The 17,504-nt window shown below is 46.3% G+C and overlaps 1 protein-coding gene across 1 annotated transcript in view; it reads right to left on the reverse strand.

Annotated features, from left to right (window-relative positions):
- Positions 1-431: 431 nt before the first annotated feature.
- LOC122548762 (desmoglein-2-like) overlaps positions 432-17,504 on the reverse strand; it is a 58,235-nt gene continuing 41,162 nt past the window's right edge. Inside the window, exons 12-16 of the mRNA XM_043687530.2 lie at positions 16,709-16,933; positions 11,730-11,969; positions 9,369-9,511; positions 6,235-6,573; positions 432-5,688 (exon numbers count right to left, since the gene is read on the reverse strand). Coding sequence (XP_043543465.2) covers positions 4,609-5,688; positions 6,235-6,573; positions 9,369-9,511; positions 11,730-11,969; positions 16,709-16,933 — 2,027 coding nt within the window. The 3' untranslated portion in view covers positions 432-4,608. The remainder of the gene's footprint in view (positions 5,689-6,234; positions 6,574-9,368; positions 9,512-11,729; positions 11,970-16,708; positions 16,934-17,504) is intronic.

Genomic DNA, 17,504 nt, shown 5'->3' on the forward strand with positions numbered 1-17,504 from the left:
GGAAGGTGGGGAGTAGAGATCGGGATGGGGTGAGGAGGAGGGAGGAGTGAATGGAGGGGAGGTTGTTACGTTGAAGGGAAGGTAGAAGGGTGAGATGGATAAGGATGGGAAGTTGGCAAAGGGCAGATAGTGAAGGGGATTGATAGGGATGAGGAGTAAGGAGAGAGACAGGAAGATAGACGAGGGATGGAGAAAGCAGAGGAGCTGAGGAGGAAGGTGAGGACAGAAAGTAGAGGATAGAATGGAGGTGGGACAGAAATGGAGGCAGCTAGAGATGAGGTGATGGGGGGAGCCGAGGGGTAGTGGTGGAGTAGGAGGAGACTGGGACATTTTGACCTTCATAAACAGCATTATGTTTAGATCTTAATTTTTATTTGAAATTGCAACCATTTGATGTGACATTTGTGCAGAAGATACTCTCACAATAAAGATCATTTTTTAAAAAAAGTTTATTTTGATGTGTAGCTTAAAATGTAAATATCTACAATAAATCCAGTGAACCAATTGAAAAGTTTAAAGCCTTTGCATAGAACAGAAAGTTATATCAATATCTGTACAATTAAAATGTCTCCAATTCAAACAATGCACTCTGATTGGAACCATGGTACCCATAAATTGCATGGTAAATATCTTCCTTGGGGCAAGAAAAAAACTTTCTTTCCACTTTCACACTTGTAAAATCCTGCCGGTTATCAACCATAACAGTATTTAATAAAACAAAGAACTGCAGATGCTGAAGATCTGAAAGATAAACAGAAATTGCTCTGGCGAAGGCTCATTTGGACTCAAACTGTTAACTCTGTTTCTTTCTCTCCACAGAATCTGCTAAACCTGCTGAGTTTCTCCAGCAATTTCTGGTTTTGAAAGGTATTTAAATCTGTGCACATTATCCCTCCCCCTCTGTTAACATATGAAATTAAAGGCAATTTGAAGTTCAGGTTTGTATATATAATTATGTTAGATACATTTGTATGAATCCATAGGTTTCACTCACTTCTCATTACATTTATGTACATTACTTTTAACCTGTTATTAATTTGTGCCAATCATATTTGTTTTTAGAAACTAGATCTATGATGAAATGAGTATTATATGGCTTTGTCAGTTGTCATTAAGTATTTGATTTCTCTGATTTGTTCACCGTTATTCAATTCAATAAGTGCTGATTTATTTTACTCAAGAACAGTATGGCACCATAGAAACTGACTCAGTTCACTGTGCCTGGGACAATTCTTTAATAAAACTACCTAAATAATCCCAGATTAAAAAAAACTGAAAGATGCTGGAAATTAGAAACAAAAACAGAAATTGTTGGAAAAGCTCAGCAGGTCTGGCAGCACCTGTGGAGAGAAAGCAGAGTTAATGCTTCAGGTCCAAAGACTCTTCTTCAGACAGGTTCTGAAGTTAGTCCTGAATTTCTGAAGAAGGATTGCTGGACTTGAAGTATTAACTCTTGATCTCTCTCCACAGATCTGCCAGATCTGCTGAGTTTTTCCATGTGTGTGTGTGTGTTTGTAAATAATTCCAGACCTGTGTTCCCTCTCTGTCCCTTCAAGTATTTGCCCACTGATAAATCAAAATACTATGTTCAATCTCCCAAAATATTTTGGGAAGATCCTTGCTCTGACTGAATGAGACTCTGGATTCTGCCAGCCAATTAATTGTTAAAAACTATGTGTGGACTTAAAAATTAAACACTGGCATGTTACTATCAGTGTAGCTACCTGGAAAATTGATTTTTTAAAGCAAATTCCTCTGAATTTCCTTACTTTCTGGACAAAATTCAGCAACAAAAGTCAATGTGTATCTGTTCCCAATGAAAGACATGGGGATTTTGCTACTAAAAATGGCTGCTGTGATATGCAGTTGCAATAACAGGAAATGGGATCACTGTCAGAATTTTGAGAGGTGTTAACTTAGAAGCTATTGATTCACTTTCCAAACCCTGCAAGCCGTAAGTGTGTCAGCTGACAGATGCTTAACAAATTCACTAAGGCTCCTCCAAACCCATGACTACTTTCATTGAGAAGGACAAGGGCAGCAGATACATGGGAACACTACCCCCTGCAAGCTCCTCACCAAGCCCTCGCCATCCTGACTTAGGAAATATATCGCCGTTCCTTCAGTGTCACTGGGTCAAAATCCTGGAACTCCCTCTGCAACAGCATTGTGGGTCTACCTACAGTACATGGACTGCAGTGGTTCAAGAAGGCAGCTCACCCCCACCTTCTCAAGGGGGCAACTAGAGATGGGCAATAAAAGCTGGCTCAGCCAGCAGCATGTTGGCACCTGAGTGAATTTTAAGAAAATGTTTTTAAAACTTTAACAGCACTGATTCATTACGCGGTGCAGTCTGACTGATTCACGCTTATTTAAAAATAGCAGGAGAGCCCCTGAGGACAGTGCAGACGTGGGAAATTGCAGTAAAACACAGTGAAAGTGAGCATAACTGATCGCAAACACAGGCAGCACATGAAGGCGACTGACAAATGCACTTTGGCCCCAGTACGGAGAGACTGTTGTATGAACAAAGGCTAAACAAATTGAGACTCCATTCACTGGAGTTGAGAAGAATGAGGTGATCACATTGAAACATATCAGATTCTTAAGGGGCTTGACAGGGTCAATGCTGAGAGTATGTTTCCCTCATGGCAGAGTCTAGGGCCAGAGGGTACAGTCTCAGAATAAAGGGGCACCAATTTCAGACTGAGATGAGGAGGAATTTCTTCTCTCAGAGGGTTGGGGGTCTTTGGAATTCCTTGCCCCAGAGAGCTGTGGGAGCAGAGCCTTCGTGTATATTTAAGGCTGAGACCGATAGATTCTTGATCAGTCAGGGAATGAAGGGTTATGGGAAAAGGGCAGGAATGTTGTTACTAGGAATGTCATTGGTTCAGCCATGATCCTCTTGAGTGGTGGAGCAGGTTTGAGGAGCAAATGGTCTAATCCTATTCCTATTTCCTACGGTTTTAGGGTGACCTTAGTTCTGTTTATTTTCAATATGTGGCACATTGGTGCTGGATGCAAGATCAAAAGGCACACTCCTGACTTGGGAAAGGTGTAACTGGTTGACAATGGGCCAATGATGCAATTGGCCTCTTGACTCAGGCCGAAAAGTTAAATGATGGCACAACGAGAGGCACAGTGTCTACACTGTTGAGGGCACTGCCCCTACGGCACAGCAGCACCCACTCAACTTGACTAAAGACATCCAGGATGTGTGTATGGGGCATCTGCCTGGCTTTGTATCAGAGTGAGGAGGCAGTGGGGACCATTACAAAATGTCAAATCCAGCCCCAAATGTCATTCAAGCAGTCCCACTTTTAACATCCGTGAAACATATAAGATCTTGAGGGAACTTGATAGAGTGGACCTCCAGATTATGTTTTCTCTCACGAGGGAGAATAAAACCAGTGGGCATCATTTGAAGAAGTAGAGGTCTCCTTTTAAAGGTGAGAGGAGAAGTTTGCTTGACTTGTGGGTCTTTAGAGTGTGGAATTTTCTTTGGCTAGACATTAGTGGAGGTTTGGTCTTTAAATCTTTATAAATTTAAATTTATTTCTTTAAGTGCTGAGGTACATAGATTCTTGATAAGACAAAGAAGTCAAGGCTTATGGGAGGCAGATGGGTGAGTGAAGCAAGGAAATCAGATCGTATTGATTGGTGGAACGGATTGGCCAGTTCCTATGTTCGACTTTTTTTTAATGATTCTGTCCTTGCATTTACAGCATTTCTGTTTTTGTTTTGTAAATTGAGATGATCAGAAATCACACCAGTTTTATGCTTTACCTCCACCATCTTGGTTTAAAAGCTAGCTTCACGACAGAAAAAGATAAACGTTAACCAGCCTGAAACACCTCCACAGAGGCTAGCATCCCGTCACCAAGTCACCCTTTATTTACACATACACCGTACATGATGCTGAGGCAAAAGTGAGGACTGCAAATGCTGGGAACCAGAGTTTAGATCAGAGTGGTGCTGGAAAAGCACAGCAGGTCAGGCAGCATCCGTGGAGCAGGAAAATCGACATTTCGGGCAAAAGCCCTTCATCAGGACTAGAAGTGTGGAGCAGGGGGCCTCCAGGGTGGAGAGATAAATGGGGGCAACCATTTATCTCTCCACCCTGGAGGGTCCCTACCTCTATTCCTGATGAAGGGCTTTTGCCCGAAACATCGATTTTCCTGCTCTTCGCGTGGTACATGACACTGATCCAACTAGCTCCGAGCCGGCTGCTTGAGTGACCAGAAACGCTGACACTTCTGTTTCTATCTGTCAGCCAGGGCTCCCCGATTGGACCAAGTTATCAGCCCCAGTCAGGGAATCCATATTCTATGAGCTCTACCTGGCTGACCTCGTTACAATCAGTACAAAGCCAATGGAGTATTTGGTGTACATGTACATTTTACTAATTGGAACCTTAGAGTGTGACTTCAGTTGATGCACTTCAAGAAGTATACTGCATTTTGGTCCCTTGCATAAAATGCTGACTTTCAAATTGCACCTGAGCTACACACAGCAGCCATGTTTTTTTACAGCTTAATTAAAAAATAAGTATTGCTTTTTGAACATAAGCGCCTCTCTGTCCATGAATCCAATTCTATCGGCCGCTGTCTATTCCTGCATTACCTGCGTAACTTTAGTCACTTTTGTTATGGTTTTATGCACACCGTCAGTGGATGTGACAGATTTGCGAGTGGTGCTACTATTCTGGGCCAGCGGGAAGGTGGCACCCTCCCCTACCGCAGGGGTGTGGGAAGGCCTCGTCAGAGTGACGTTCTTGTGGATGACAGGGATCTGATCGAGCGACGAGCCAACCATCATGTTCTGCTCCTGCCCGGTGCCAGAGCGAATCGATCTGCTCAGTGTGACATTTTTATGGACCTCAGGCATCTGGGTGAGCAATGGATCAATGATCATTCCTTGCGTGCCCCCCGAGCTGACATTAACAGACTTGGACATTATGACATTCTGGTGGGCGATCGATGGGTCTATGACCATCCCTCCTGCGTTGGCATTGACTTGTTTGGTCATTATGACATTCTGGTGGGCGATCGATGGGTCTATGACCATCCCTCCTGCGTTGGCATTGACTTGTTTGGTCATTATGACATTCTGGTGGGCGATCGATGGGTCTATGACCATCCCTCCTGCGTTGGCATTGACTTGTTTGGTCATTATGACATTCTGGTGGCCGATCGATGGGTCTATGACCATTCCTCCTGCATTGGCAGTAACTTGTTTGGTCATTATGACATTTTGGTGGGCAACTGGCAAATCTGCAATGCCAGGTAACACGTCGGGCACAGGATTGATCGTTGTGGTCACAACATAATTCTTCTGCATTCGCGGTGGGTCAGCGACAAAGTTCAAGCCATGAAATCCTCCTGAGCTGGATGATACAGATGTTTCTGTTGTCGAAAAGCTCTCTCTGAGGGGAGGATCGACTCTGACAGGAGGATCAGCACTGACGGTCAAAGCTTGACTCTCAAATTTACCAACACAGATGTCAGCCAACATCTTGAATTTTGGGCCCAGGTCATCCAAATAAGAGTCCTTAAATTGGGGTTCATCCTCAATAAAGCTGCAGCTGCCAATGGAGCCAACTGGTGAGCCATCGCCTTCGTGGTTGTAGACCAGGAGACAGTCTCGGGCTGGACGGTTCTGATCTTCCTCAGCACATCCATCCAATTTCTAAAAAGCAAAAGGTCAAATGCAATGAGAAGGCTTGCTCTGGTCAAACTGGATGCCCCAATTTTGCAAATTTCAGCAGGAAAGACACTTTGTGGGAAAATGTGAGCTTTTCCATTTTGGATGGGAAGATTAGAAAAGCAGAGAGGCTGCAGGAAGCTACAGTGCAGAGGGATCTGGGCCTCCGAGAATGTGAATCACAAAGCGTCAATATATACCACAGGTATGATGGGCAACTGTGGGTGTGCTGACATCAAATGGATAACAGTATTTCAAGGTCACCCTGACAGCATTGTGGGTGTCCTTACAATACAGCAGTTCGAGAAGGCACCTCCAGCTTCTCAAGGGGCAATTAGGGACGGGCAATAAATGCTGGGTCCAGCCAGCCATACCCACATGCTATGAGTGAATAAAATAAAATGAGCAATATCATGGTTCCTTTTAAGAATTACATTCAACTTTTGCCTTAGCTGCTGAGAAAGGCATGGTTTTACAAATCACGTTACATTTCACAGCATTAAATAAATATCATTAATAAACTAAATGTACCTCATTAATATAGGATCCAATGTAGCCTTTATAGCTGCTTGACTTTCTTCTTTCGTGTGCTGCTCCGGAGATAGGCCGATACGTCCCTGCTACTGAACTCCTCTCAAGATAAGCAGGAGCTACTCCCGCATTGATTATTTGTGAACCCCCGACTGTGTGTTTTATTTCTTGTGAGAATCTACTGTTGTAGCCGTCAACCACAGAGAGCGAACCAGTTGCCATTCCACCGACTCCCATTCCTCCAGCATTCAATGTACTGGCTCCCGTTCCACCGACTCCCATCCCATCAGCTGCCATTCCACCAGATGTCTTTCCATCAGCCAGAAGCAAAGGAGAACTCTAAAGGGGGAGGAATAGCCACAGATTAATCATCTTCCTCTTTGGTTCCCTGCCAGAAACGTCTGATTTACAACCCCAAAACCTCCTCGAATAGGGAGGGAGCCACGTCACAAGTCCACCTCTGCCCCCAGTGTAGATCGGAAGCTGTGCTATTCAACCTGTTATGGACTAGGCCGGACCACTCAAAACATTCTTGAGCAGGCAGCCCTAGACCTAACTTTGCAATTTGTTCTGGTAAGTGTACAGTGAAAATTACCCAGAGTAAGATAGCTAGGTTGTCTACTAGGTTTTAAAACAGACAAAAGAAAATTCACAAAATTACACAATGAAATATAAAGAACAGAACAAAGAACCCGTACAGAACTCAGTCTGTCCAAGCTAGACTTAATTATGCTGTTCCAAGTATACACAATGGTCCCTATAAGCAAACTCCCCTTAAAAACCCAGTATAAATGGAACACATGCTTACAGGTTGAAGTTGAAGGGCAGAAAAGAGAGTTTCTACACAGCTCCCTGTTGAACTTTACAGTTCAGACTGAACTAAAACTACTCAGCTCAGCTGAGCTCAGCTAGAGAGCTGACCACTCCCCTTTCGTTATACAGGTCACTTCTAAAGCACAACCACTTTGACCTGAAGTCTCATCTGTTTATATATATAAAAAAAGGCCTTTGAAAATCTTTTTCATCTCTGTACCAAACCAGACTGATCGGAGCCCAGCCCGGTTTATTGCGCCTCTGAAAAAGATCAAGGACAGAATCTCCTTGAGCCAAGAAACAGCTTTTTTTAGAAAAGAAGGGATTAGCTTTGTGACAAACTAACTGAGCCACCATAGAGTCATAGAGATGTACAGCATAGAAACAGACCCTTCAGTCCAACCTGTCCATGCCGACCAGATATCCCAACCCAATCTAGTCCCACCTGCCGGCACCCGGCCCATATCCCTCCAAACCCTTCCTATTCATATACCCATCCAAATGCCTCTTAAATGTTGCAATTGTACCAGCCTCCATCACTTCCTCTGGCAGCTTATTTCATACAAATACCACCCTCTGTATGAAAGGTTGCCCCTCAGGTCTCTTTTATATCTTTCCCCTCTCACCCTAAACCTATGCCCTCTAGTTCTGGACTCCCCGACCCCAGGGAAAATACTTAGTCTATTTATCCTATCCATGCCCCTCATAATTTTGTAAACCCCTATAAGGTCACCCCTAAGCCTCCGACGCTCCAGGGAAAACAGCCCCAGCCTCTTCAGCCTCTCCCTATAGTTAATGGAAGTGAATATGTGGCTGTTAATGAAGCCAGCTGCCTTACATTACCACGCCAGCGAAAGGGGTAAATAGGAGTTCAAAAGTTACGTCTAAAACTTGCAAGGTGACTCTTCTGTTCACTTGCCCATTGCTCTTTGTCTGAACTTTTCTTTTTAAATAGGAAAGTTTTGTTGGAGAACAAGACACACTGTTAAAGTATTTTTCTATCTTGTAGTCACCTGGGTTGACACAAGAATGCCAGTCTGACTCAAGGTTGGGATACATACAGACCTAACCTCACACATTTAATGAATTGTCTGAGCTGCGACTCACTTTTTTTATAAAACCTTAATCTATCTTGGGAATGTAACTTGAAAGACATTCTGGGATCTACATACTAATGAACTCAAACCTGCAACCTATTCTAAAACCCATTCAGTGGAGGCCAGGACATTAAATGTGTTCAAGGCAGAGATTGATATATTCTTAATCTCGCAAAGAATTAAGGGATACGGGGAGAATGTGGGTAAGTGGCTTTGAAATGCCCATCAGCCATGATTGAATGGCGGAGTGGACCCGATGCCGAATGGTCTTACTTCCACTCCTATGTCTTATGGTCTTAAGATGAAAGACTTAACAGCAATCTAGGTTTGTTCAATATATCGTATCAGTTGCATGACATTATGATCTTGTGCTATACATTCTGTGTCTTATGTTCCTGCCCCACTAGCTACCTAACGAAGGAGCAGCGTTCCGAAAGCTAGTACTTCCAAATAAAAACGTTGGAGTATAACCTGGTGTTGCGCGATTTTTAACCTTGTTCACCCCAGCCCAACATTGGCACCTCCTCATATTGTTCAAGGGGAACAACAATTTATACTGCATGAGAAAAAGATGGCAAACTGACCTTGATTGATCAAGGGCTTGTCCATGGAAAATGCATCAAGGATCTGGTGTGTCCTTAAGCTTCCACTTTAGTTTTGAAATTTGAAATTTGGCATTCTGTCAGTCCGGGTGAGTGCAAGATCACCATCCTCAAATACATCCATCATTTTTCTGAAATTCTCAAGCTCTATTCCACCAAGCAGCTGTTACTGAAAGTTTATTTTTCTTCATTAATGGGATGAGGGCAGCTTGGGGCTGCATGACATTTATTACCCGTCCCTAATTGCCTAGGGGGCAGTTGAGAGTCAACCCCACATTGCTGTGGGTCTGGAGTCACATATAGGCTAGACCAGGTAAGGATGGCAGTTTCCTTCCCTAAAGGGCATGAGTGAACCAACAATTTCCCCAACAATTGACAATGGTTTCATGGTCATCACTAACCTATTAATTCCAGATTTTTTTTATTGAGTTCAAATTCCACCAACTGTTATGGCAGGATTTGAACCTGGGTCCCCAGACTGTTAACTGAGTTTCTGGATTGATAGTCCAGTGATAACACCACTAGGCCATTGCCTGCCCCTATTAATGGGAACAACAGCTGGGCCAAATGCTGCAAAGTACCTGAGGGCAGGTTAGAAAAAGGAAATAATGTGAATACAGACCGTGTCCGCCTCACCACCTCCTTCGAAGTTGATCTTTTCCAGGTATCCGAGAGGTTCAATGGGGATTTGTTTAAAGTCTTTAACCGGTGCAAAAGGTCCTCCAGCACCACCACAGTTGCAGAAAAGCAGCAGGAGGGGAGCGACTGCGGACAAATCATTTGATGATGTCAGAAATATGGTTTATTAAAATTGCCGTCAAATTCTTGGTAAAAGAGAGAAGAGGGATGTACTGGGCACTGGCCGCTGCCTGTCCCAATGCATCTGACCCAATGCATCTGACCCATTCCCCCCACCTACCCCATTCACGCCCACCTGCCCCATTCCCACCTACCCCATTCCCCCCACCTACCCCATTGACTCCCACCAGCTCCATTCCCACCTACCCCATTCCCACCAGCCCCATTCCCCCCACCTACCCCATTCCCAACTACCCCATTCCCGCCAGCTCCATTCCCCCCACCTAACCCATTCCCACCTGCCCCATTCCCACCCACCTACCTCATTCCCACCTGCCACATTCCCCCATGCCCCATTCCCACCTGCCCCATTCCCACCAACCCCATTCCCACTCACCAGCCCCATTCCCGCCCACCTACCCCATTCCCACCTACCCCATTCCTACCTACCAGCCCCATTCCCACCTACCCCATTCCCACCCACTAGCCCCATTCCCACCTGCCCCATTCCCACCCAGTTGCCCCATTCCCACCTACCCCATTCCCACCCACCCCATTCTCACCACCAGCCCCATTCCCACCTGCCCCATTCCCACCTACCCCATTCCTGCCCACCTGCCCCATTCCTATCTGCCCCATTCCTGCCCACTAGCCCCATTGCAACCCACCTGCCCCATTCCTGCCCACCAGCCCCATTCCCACCCACCTGCCCCATTCCCAGCTGCCCCATTCCCACCTACCCCATTCCCGCCCACCTACCCTATTCCCACCTGCCCCATTCCCACCCACCTGCCCCATTCCCACCTGCCCCATTCCCACCCACCTACCCCATTCCCACCTGCCACATTCCCACATGCCCCATTCCCACCTACCCCATTCCCACCCACCAGCCCCATTCCCACCTACCCCATTCCCACCTACCAGCCCAATTCCCATCCACCTGCCCCATTCCCACCTACCCCATTCCCGCCCACCTGCCCCATTCCTATCTGCCCATTCCCCCCCACCTGCCCCATTCCCACCTGCCCCATTCCCGCCCACCTACCCTATTCCCACCTGCCCCATTCCTATCTGCCCCATTCCTGCCCACTAGCCCCATTGCCACCCACCTGCCCCATTCCTGCCCACCAGCCCCATTCCCACCCACCTGCCCCATTCCCACCTGCCCCATTCCCACCTACCCCATTCCCGCCCACCTACCCTATTCCCACCTGCCCCATTCCCACCCACCTGCCCCATTCCCACCTGCCCCATTCCCACCCACCTACCCCTTTCCCACCTGCCACATTCCCACATGCCTCATTCCCACCTACCCCATTCCCACCTACCCCATTCCCACCTACCCCATTCCCGCCCACCTGCCCCATTCCTAACTGCCCCATTCCCACCCACCTGCCCCATTCCCACCTGCCCCATTCCCGCCCACCTACCCTATTCCCACCTGCCCCATTCCCACCTGCCCCATTTCCCACCTACCCCTTTCCCACCCACGTACCCCATTCCCACCTGCACAATTCCCACCTGCACAATTCCCACCTGCCCCATTCCCACCTGCCCCATTCCCACCTGCCCCATTCCCACCACCTGCCCCATTGTCTCACAGCTCCCTATTCCCACTCATAAGCCCCATTTGCCCCCCCACCTGCCCCATCCCCCTCCCCCTTCTCCCCAGCCCCATGTTGTCAAGTGATGGCATGGCAATATTGGGAATGTGTGGAAAGGATGGAAAATCCCCAAATCGGAACGAGCTCCTCACAATACTCTTCCATGGGAGGTGGGCTTCATTAGCAAGGTCCACATTCCTTGCCCATCCCCACTTGACCCCTTGAATGGAACAGCCCACAAGAGTCATTTCAGAGGGTGCTTGCAATCCAATGACATCACCGTGGAGTTACATGGATGCTTGAAAATTGTGAATCCCCCTTCCCCTAAATCCACCCAATCATGGCTTCCAGCACAATCGACATCTCATTTTCGAGATGGGAAGGAGTGGTTGAGGTGAATGTAACGATGCATTTCAGAGGATGCTGGATGATGAGGGAGAGGATATCCTGGTGGTGGGGGAAGGGTGGCTCCAAGAATGAACTGGAGCACTGAATTGTTAAGATGCAGCATGTGGCCATTTGGCCTGTTGTGCCTGTACTGGTGCTATTGTCTAGCAGTGACTGTACATTCTCTCACTTACGGAGTAACAACAAAGCCGCAAGTGCCATGAGACCAATCGCAGGCCCGCCGAGGGCAGCTTTTTTGGATCCAATCTGCCGCATTTTGTCGGGAGTACAGGTCAGGTCATTGCCGGCACATTCGATCACGCTTACGTCCATGTCCTGGATTTTACCAGACCCCTGGTTATCTTCCACCTTGATAGGGACTTTGAAGGTGTGTGGCCAGAGGTCAACTAAAGGCTGAAGCTCTGCACTGGTATCTTTTGGGGAAAAAAAAAGCAAGGGAGAGATTTTTAAAAGACATTGGTCGTAATGAGAAAATGCCACATTGTTAAAAGCATTTCCTTACAAGTCTCTTGAGCATTGCTGACAAAAGGAGTTAGATAGGTTTCCTGTAGCTCAAAGAATCCAAGGGTATGGGAAGAATGCAAGAACAGGGGACTGAGTCGGATGATCAGCCACATTATGAATGGTGGAGTAGGCTCTCAGGCCTACTCCTGTTCCTATTTTCTGTGTTTCTATTCCAACATGTTGTATCTTGCACTCATTAGGCCAAAGGGAAGGACGCCAAATTTCAAACAGTCACAGCAATTCATGATAGGAGGAAAGGGTGCTGATTCGTTGGTAAGATGACTCTGATTGGTCAAGGTGTTGCCTTTGAGACAGCAATAGTTGCAAACAGGAGGTTCCCCAAGTTCCTGGGCATTTCAGAAAAAGGTTCAAGGTTTGAACATATTCTCTTTGTTTGCAGAGACTGGCTTTGACACGACCACTAGCCAAAAAAATGGACCTTGCTACAAGCTCAACGGTTCATCATAAATTGTCAGTTGGCGCACTCAGAACTCTTCCACGGGTGCTGTCCAATTGAGGAAGCACAGCTAACAGCAGACAGTACATTATGGATTTTGTGAGAGCAATCTGTCATGAGTGTGGTAGTTTCCACTGTAAAAGAGATGGCTGAGGTGGAGGACTTACTAGCTGGACATAGAGAAGAATATGCTTTGGTTGCTCTCATAACTGGGGCACTGTAATGAAAGCAGAATAAAGCTTTATTGGAAAATTGATGGTTTAAATTCCTGGGGTTGATGATTCACTGGGTTTCCCTTTGGTTCTCACTGATCGTTAAAGGTCTCACAACATCTTGGTGGTCACATTGTGCTCCCTTCCAGGGATGTAGCCAGTATCAGAACAGACATGAGGGAGATGGAGAAACTGGGAAAATGGAATGAAGACCTTGCTGGAAGGTCAATGACCAGGTAATTGTGAGGGTGCCATGGCTCATTTCTCCAACCATTGGAAGTCTGAGTACTACCTGATAGAGGTCTTCAAAATCACAGTGAGGCCTTGAGAGGATAGATTTACTTGGGGAGTGCAGAACTAGAGGGCATAGGTTTAGGGTGAGAGGGGAAAGATATAGAAGAGTCCTAAGGGGCAACTTTTTCACACAGAGGGTGGTGTGTGTAAGCAATGATCTGCCAAAGGAAGTGGTGGAGGCTCGTACAATTGCAACATTTAAAAGGCATCTGGATGGGTATATGAATAGGAAGGGTTTGTACTGAAATGGACCAGGTGCTAGCAGCTGGGAGTAGATTGGGTTGGGATATCTGGTCGGCATGGACGAGTTGGACTGAAGGGTCTGTTTCCATGCTGTACATCACTATGACTTTATGACTCTAATCCCTACAGTGTGGAAACAGGCCATTCAGCCCAACAAATCCACACCGACTCTCTAAAGAGCATCCCACTCCGACATCCCTGTTATCCTGCATTCCCCATGGCTAATCCATCTATCCTATACACCCCTGGACTCTATGGGCAATTTCCCATGGCCAATCCAAGTGCATTTCTTTGGATTGTGTGAGGAAACTGCAGCACCCGGAGGAAATCCATGCAGACATGGGGAGAATGTGTAAAATCCACACAGACAGTTGTCTGAGGCTGGAATTCTCAGGCCACATTTGGAGTATTGTGTGCAATTTTGGGCCCCAAATCTAGGAAGGATGTACTGGTGTTGGAGCGTGTTCAGAGGAGGTTCATGAGAATGGTCCCAGGAATGGAAAGCTTAGAATATGAGGAACGTTTGAGGACTCTGGGTCTATATTCTATGGAGTTTAGAAAGGTGAGGGGGAATCTAATTGAAACTTACAGAATACTGAATGGCCTGGACAGAGTGGATGTTGGTAAGACAGACTAGGATCCGAGGGCACAACCTTAGAGTAAAGGGAAGACCTTTTAGAATAGAGATAAGGAGAAACTTCTTCAGACAGAGAGTGGGGAATCTATGGAATTCATTGCCACAGAAGGATGTGGAGGCCAGGTAACTGAGTATATTTAAGACGGAGATAGATAGGTTCTTGATTGTAAAGGGGATCAAGGGTTATGGGGAGAAAGGGGGAGAATGGGGTTGAGAAACTTATCTGCCATGATTGAATGGCAGAGCATCTCGAGGGCCTGAATGGCCTAATTTCTGCTCCTATGTCTTATGGTCTTCTGGTCATATGAACCCGGGGCCCTGGGGCTGTGAGGCAGCAGTGTTGACCACTGAGCTACTGTGCCACCCTCGAGGTAGAGAAGATGTTCTCAACTGTGGGAGGGGACTAAGACACAAAGACAAAACATGATCATGAATAAATCCAGTAGGGAAAGCAGCAACTCCATTCTGATGAAGGGTCCCGGGACTTGAAATGTTAACTTCTCTTCTCTCTCTGGATTTCCCCATCACTTTCTGTGCAAGGAAAATCAGGAAAGACTTCTCCACACAGAGTGAATGTGGATCAGTTGAGAGGAAGTACATGGATAGGTGTTGAGGAAAGCTAAACAAAAGGTGAGAGGGAGTAAGAGGGAGCTAACGCGAAACATATGAATACCAGCATATAACAGGTGGGCCGAATGGCCCATTTCTTTGCTGAAAATTCAATTCAATTCTCAGCCAATCATCCTTCCTCTCTGAAATGTTACTTTGAGATATTTGTATCATCGATAGTCACAGGTGAGATGCCGGAAGACTGGAGGTTGGCTAATGTGGTGCCACTGTTTAAGAAGGGCGGTAAGGACAAGCCAGGGAACTATAGACCAGTGAGCCTGACTTCAGTGGTGGGCAAGTTGTTGGAGGGAATCTTGAGGGACAGGATGTACATGTATTTGGAAAGGCAAGGACTGATTAGGGATAGTCAACATGGTTTTGTGCGTGGGAAATCATGTCTCACAAACTTGATTGAGTTTTTTGAAGAAGTAACAAAGAGGATTGATGAGGGCTGGGCAGTAGGTGTGATCTATATGGACTTTAGTAAGGCGTTCGACAAGGTTCCCCATGGAAGACTGATTAGCAAGGTTAGATCTGAAAATGTGTTGCTGGAAAAGCGCAGCAGGTCAGGCAGCATCCAAGGAGCAGGAGAATCGACATTTCGGGCATAAGCCCTTCTTCAGGCTTATGCCCGAAACGTCGATTCTCCTGTTCCTTGGATGCTGCCTGACCTGCTGCGCTTTTCCAGCAATACATTTTCAGCTCTGATCTCCAGCATCTGCAGTCCTCACTTTCTCCTAGCAAGGTTAGATCTCATGGAATACAGGGAGAACTAGCCATTTGAATACAGAACTGGCTGAAAGGTAGAAGACAGAGAGTGGTGGTGGAGGGTTGTTTTTCGACTGGAATCCTATGACCAGTGGAGTGCCACAAGGATCGGTGATGGGTCCTCTACTTTTCATCATTTATTTAAATGATTTGGATGCGAGCATAAGAGGTACAGTTAGTAAGTTTGCAGATGACACCAAAATTGGAGGTGTAGTGGACAGCAAAGAGGATTACCTTAGATTACAACAGGAGCTTGACCAGATGGGCCAATGGGCTGAGAAGTGGCAGATGGAGTTTAATTCAGATAAATGCGAGGTGCTGCATTTTGATTAGATTAGATTCCCTACAGTGTGGAAACAGGCCCTTTGGCCCAACCAGTCCACACCAACCCTTCAAACAGTAACCCACCCAGACCCATTTCCTTCCGACTAACGCACCTAACACTATGGGCAATTTAACATGGCCAATTCACCTGACCTGCACATCTTTGGACTGTGGGAGGAAACCAGAGCACCTGGAGGAAACCCACGCAGACACGGGGAGAACATGCAAACTCCACACAGACAGTTGCCCGAAGCTGGAATCGAACCTGGAACCCTCATGATGGGAAGCAGCAATGCTAACCACTGAGCCACTGTGCCACCCCAAGCAAATCTTAGCAGAACGTATACACTTAATGATAAGATCCTAGGGAGTGTTGCTGAACAAAGAGACTTTGGAGTGTAGGTTCATAGCTCTTTGAAAGTGGAGTCGCAGGTAGATAGGATAGTGAAGAAGGCGTTTGATATGCTTTCCTTTATTGGTCAGAGTATTGAGTACAGGAGTTGGGAGGTCATGTTGCTGCTGTACAGGACATTGGTTAGGCCACTGTTGGAATATTGCGTGCAATTCTGATCTCCTTCCAATCAGAACGATGTTGTGAAACTTGGAAGAGTTCAGAAAATATTTACAAGGATGTTGCCAGGGTTGGAGGATTTGAGCTATAGGGAGAGGCTGAATAGGCTGGGGCTGTTTTCCCTGGAGCGTCGGAGGCTGAGGGGTGACCCTATAGAGGTTTAAAAAATAATGAGGGAATGGATAGGATAAATAGACAAGGTCTTTTCCCTGGGAGTCCAGAACTAGAGGGCATAGTTTTAGGACAAGAGGGGAAAGAAATAAAAGAGACCTAAGGGACAACGTTTTCACGCAGAAGGTGGTACTTGTATGGAATGAGCTGCCAGAGGATGAGATGGAGGCTGGTACAATTGCAACATTTAAGAGGCATTTGGATGGGTATATGAATAGGAAGGGTTTGGAGGGATATGGGCCGGGTGCTGGCAGGTGGGGCTAGATTGGGTTGGGATATCTGGTCGGCATGGACGGGTTGGACCGAAGGGTCTGTTTCCATGCTGTACATCTCTATGACTCTATGACTGTACCCAATCTTACCATTTTTCATTAAAATCTTCCACTTGTCTGTGACGCCTGGTTGATCCACGAGTTTGAAATGATACGGAGCTGCGTTCGGATAGGAATCTGCATCGTGTGCCGTGACAAGCAGAGATTTTGCTCGCTCACACATGCAAGGCTGGAGATTGTGAATGAGAGGAATATTGTCGTTGTCATCGTCCACATCAAGGACCACAGTACCCGTGGCTGTTTTAGGAACAGGTCCTGTGAGAGAGAGAGCAGGAGAAAGAAAGAAAAATCTCTTTATTGGAGAACAGAAATCTAATAAAACACATCTTGGACACAAGACAATCTAAAATAATGACCAGCAGGAAATGTCTTTACAACCACAGAGAGAAAGAGAATTACCAATGTCAGTGTTTTCAGGAAGTGTTGCAGGTATGGCTGGGAACACACAGATGGAAGCTTAGCAAGGATGGGTCAGGCTATCATGCCGGCAGGAAGGGGGTCTGGAAGCTTGGGGAGAAGCTGGTGGCTTGGGATTAAGGGATTCGGCTGATCAGGGAAACGAGGAGTTGCTGCGATTGGCCGAAGGTGAGTGTGAGGGGCCTCGGGGATGGAAGAGAATGAAGCCTTCCTGAATCACAAGCAGCATTTGAAAATTAAAAGGAACTTTTTAGAACTGAGGTGGGGAAACAAATTTTCACTCAGAGGATGAACCTGTGGAATTTTCTACCACAAGAGCCCTGAATATATTCAAGGAAGAGATTGATAATTTTTAAATTGTAAAGACATCGAGAAAAAGATAGCAGGGAATTGGTATTTGGATAGAGGG

Source organism: Chiloscyllium plagiosum, unplaced genomic scaffold (genome assembly GCF_037043375.1).
Source record: "Chiloscyllium plagiosum isolate Xiang-an unplaced genomic scaffold, Cpla_swu_hap1 HiC_scaffold_4, whole genome shotgun sequence".
Classification (NCBI taxonomy): domain Eukaryota; kingdom Metazoa; phylum Chordata; class Chondrichthyes; order Orectolobiformes; family Hemiscylliidae; genus Chiloscyllium; species Chiloscyllium plagiosum.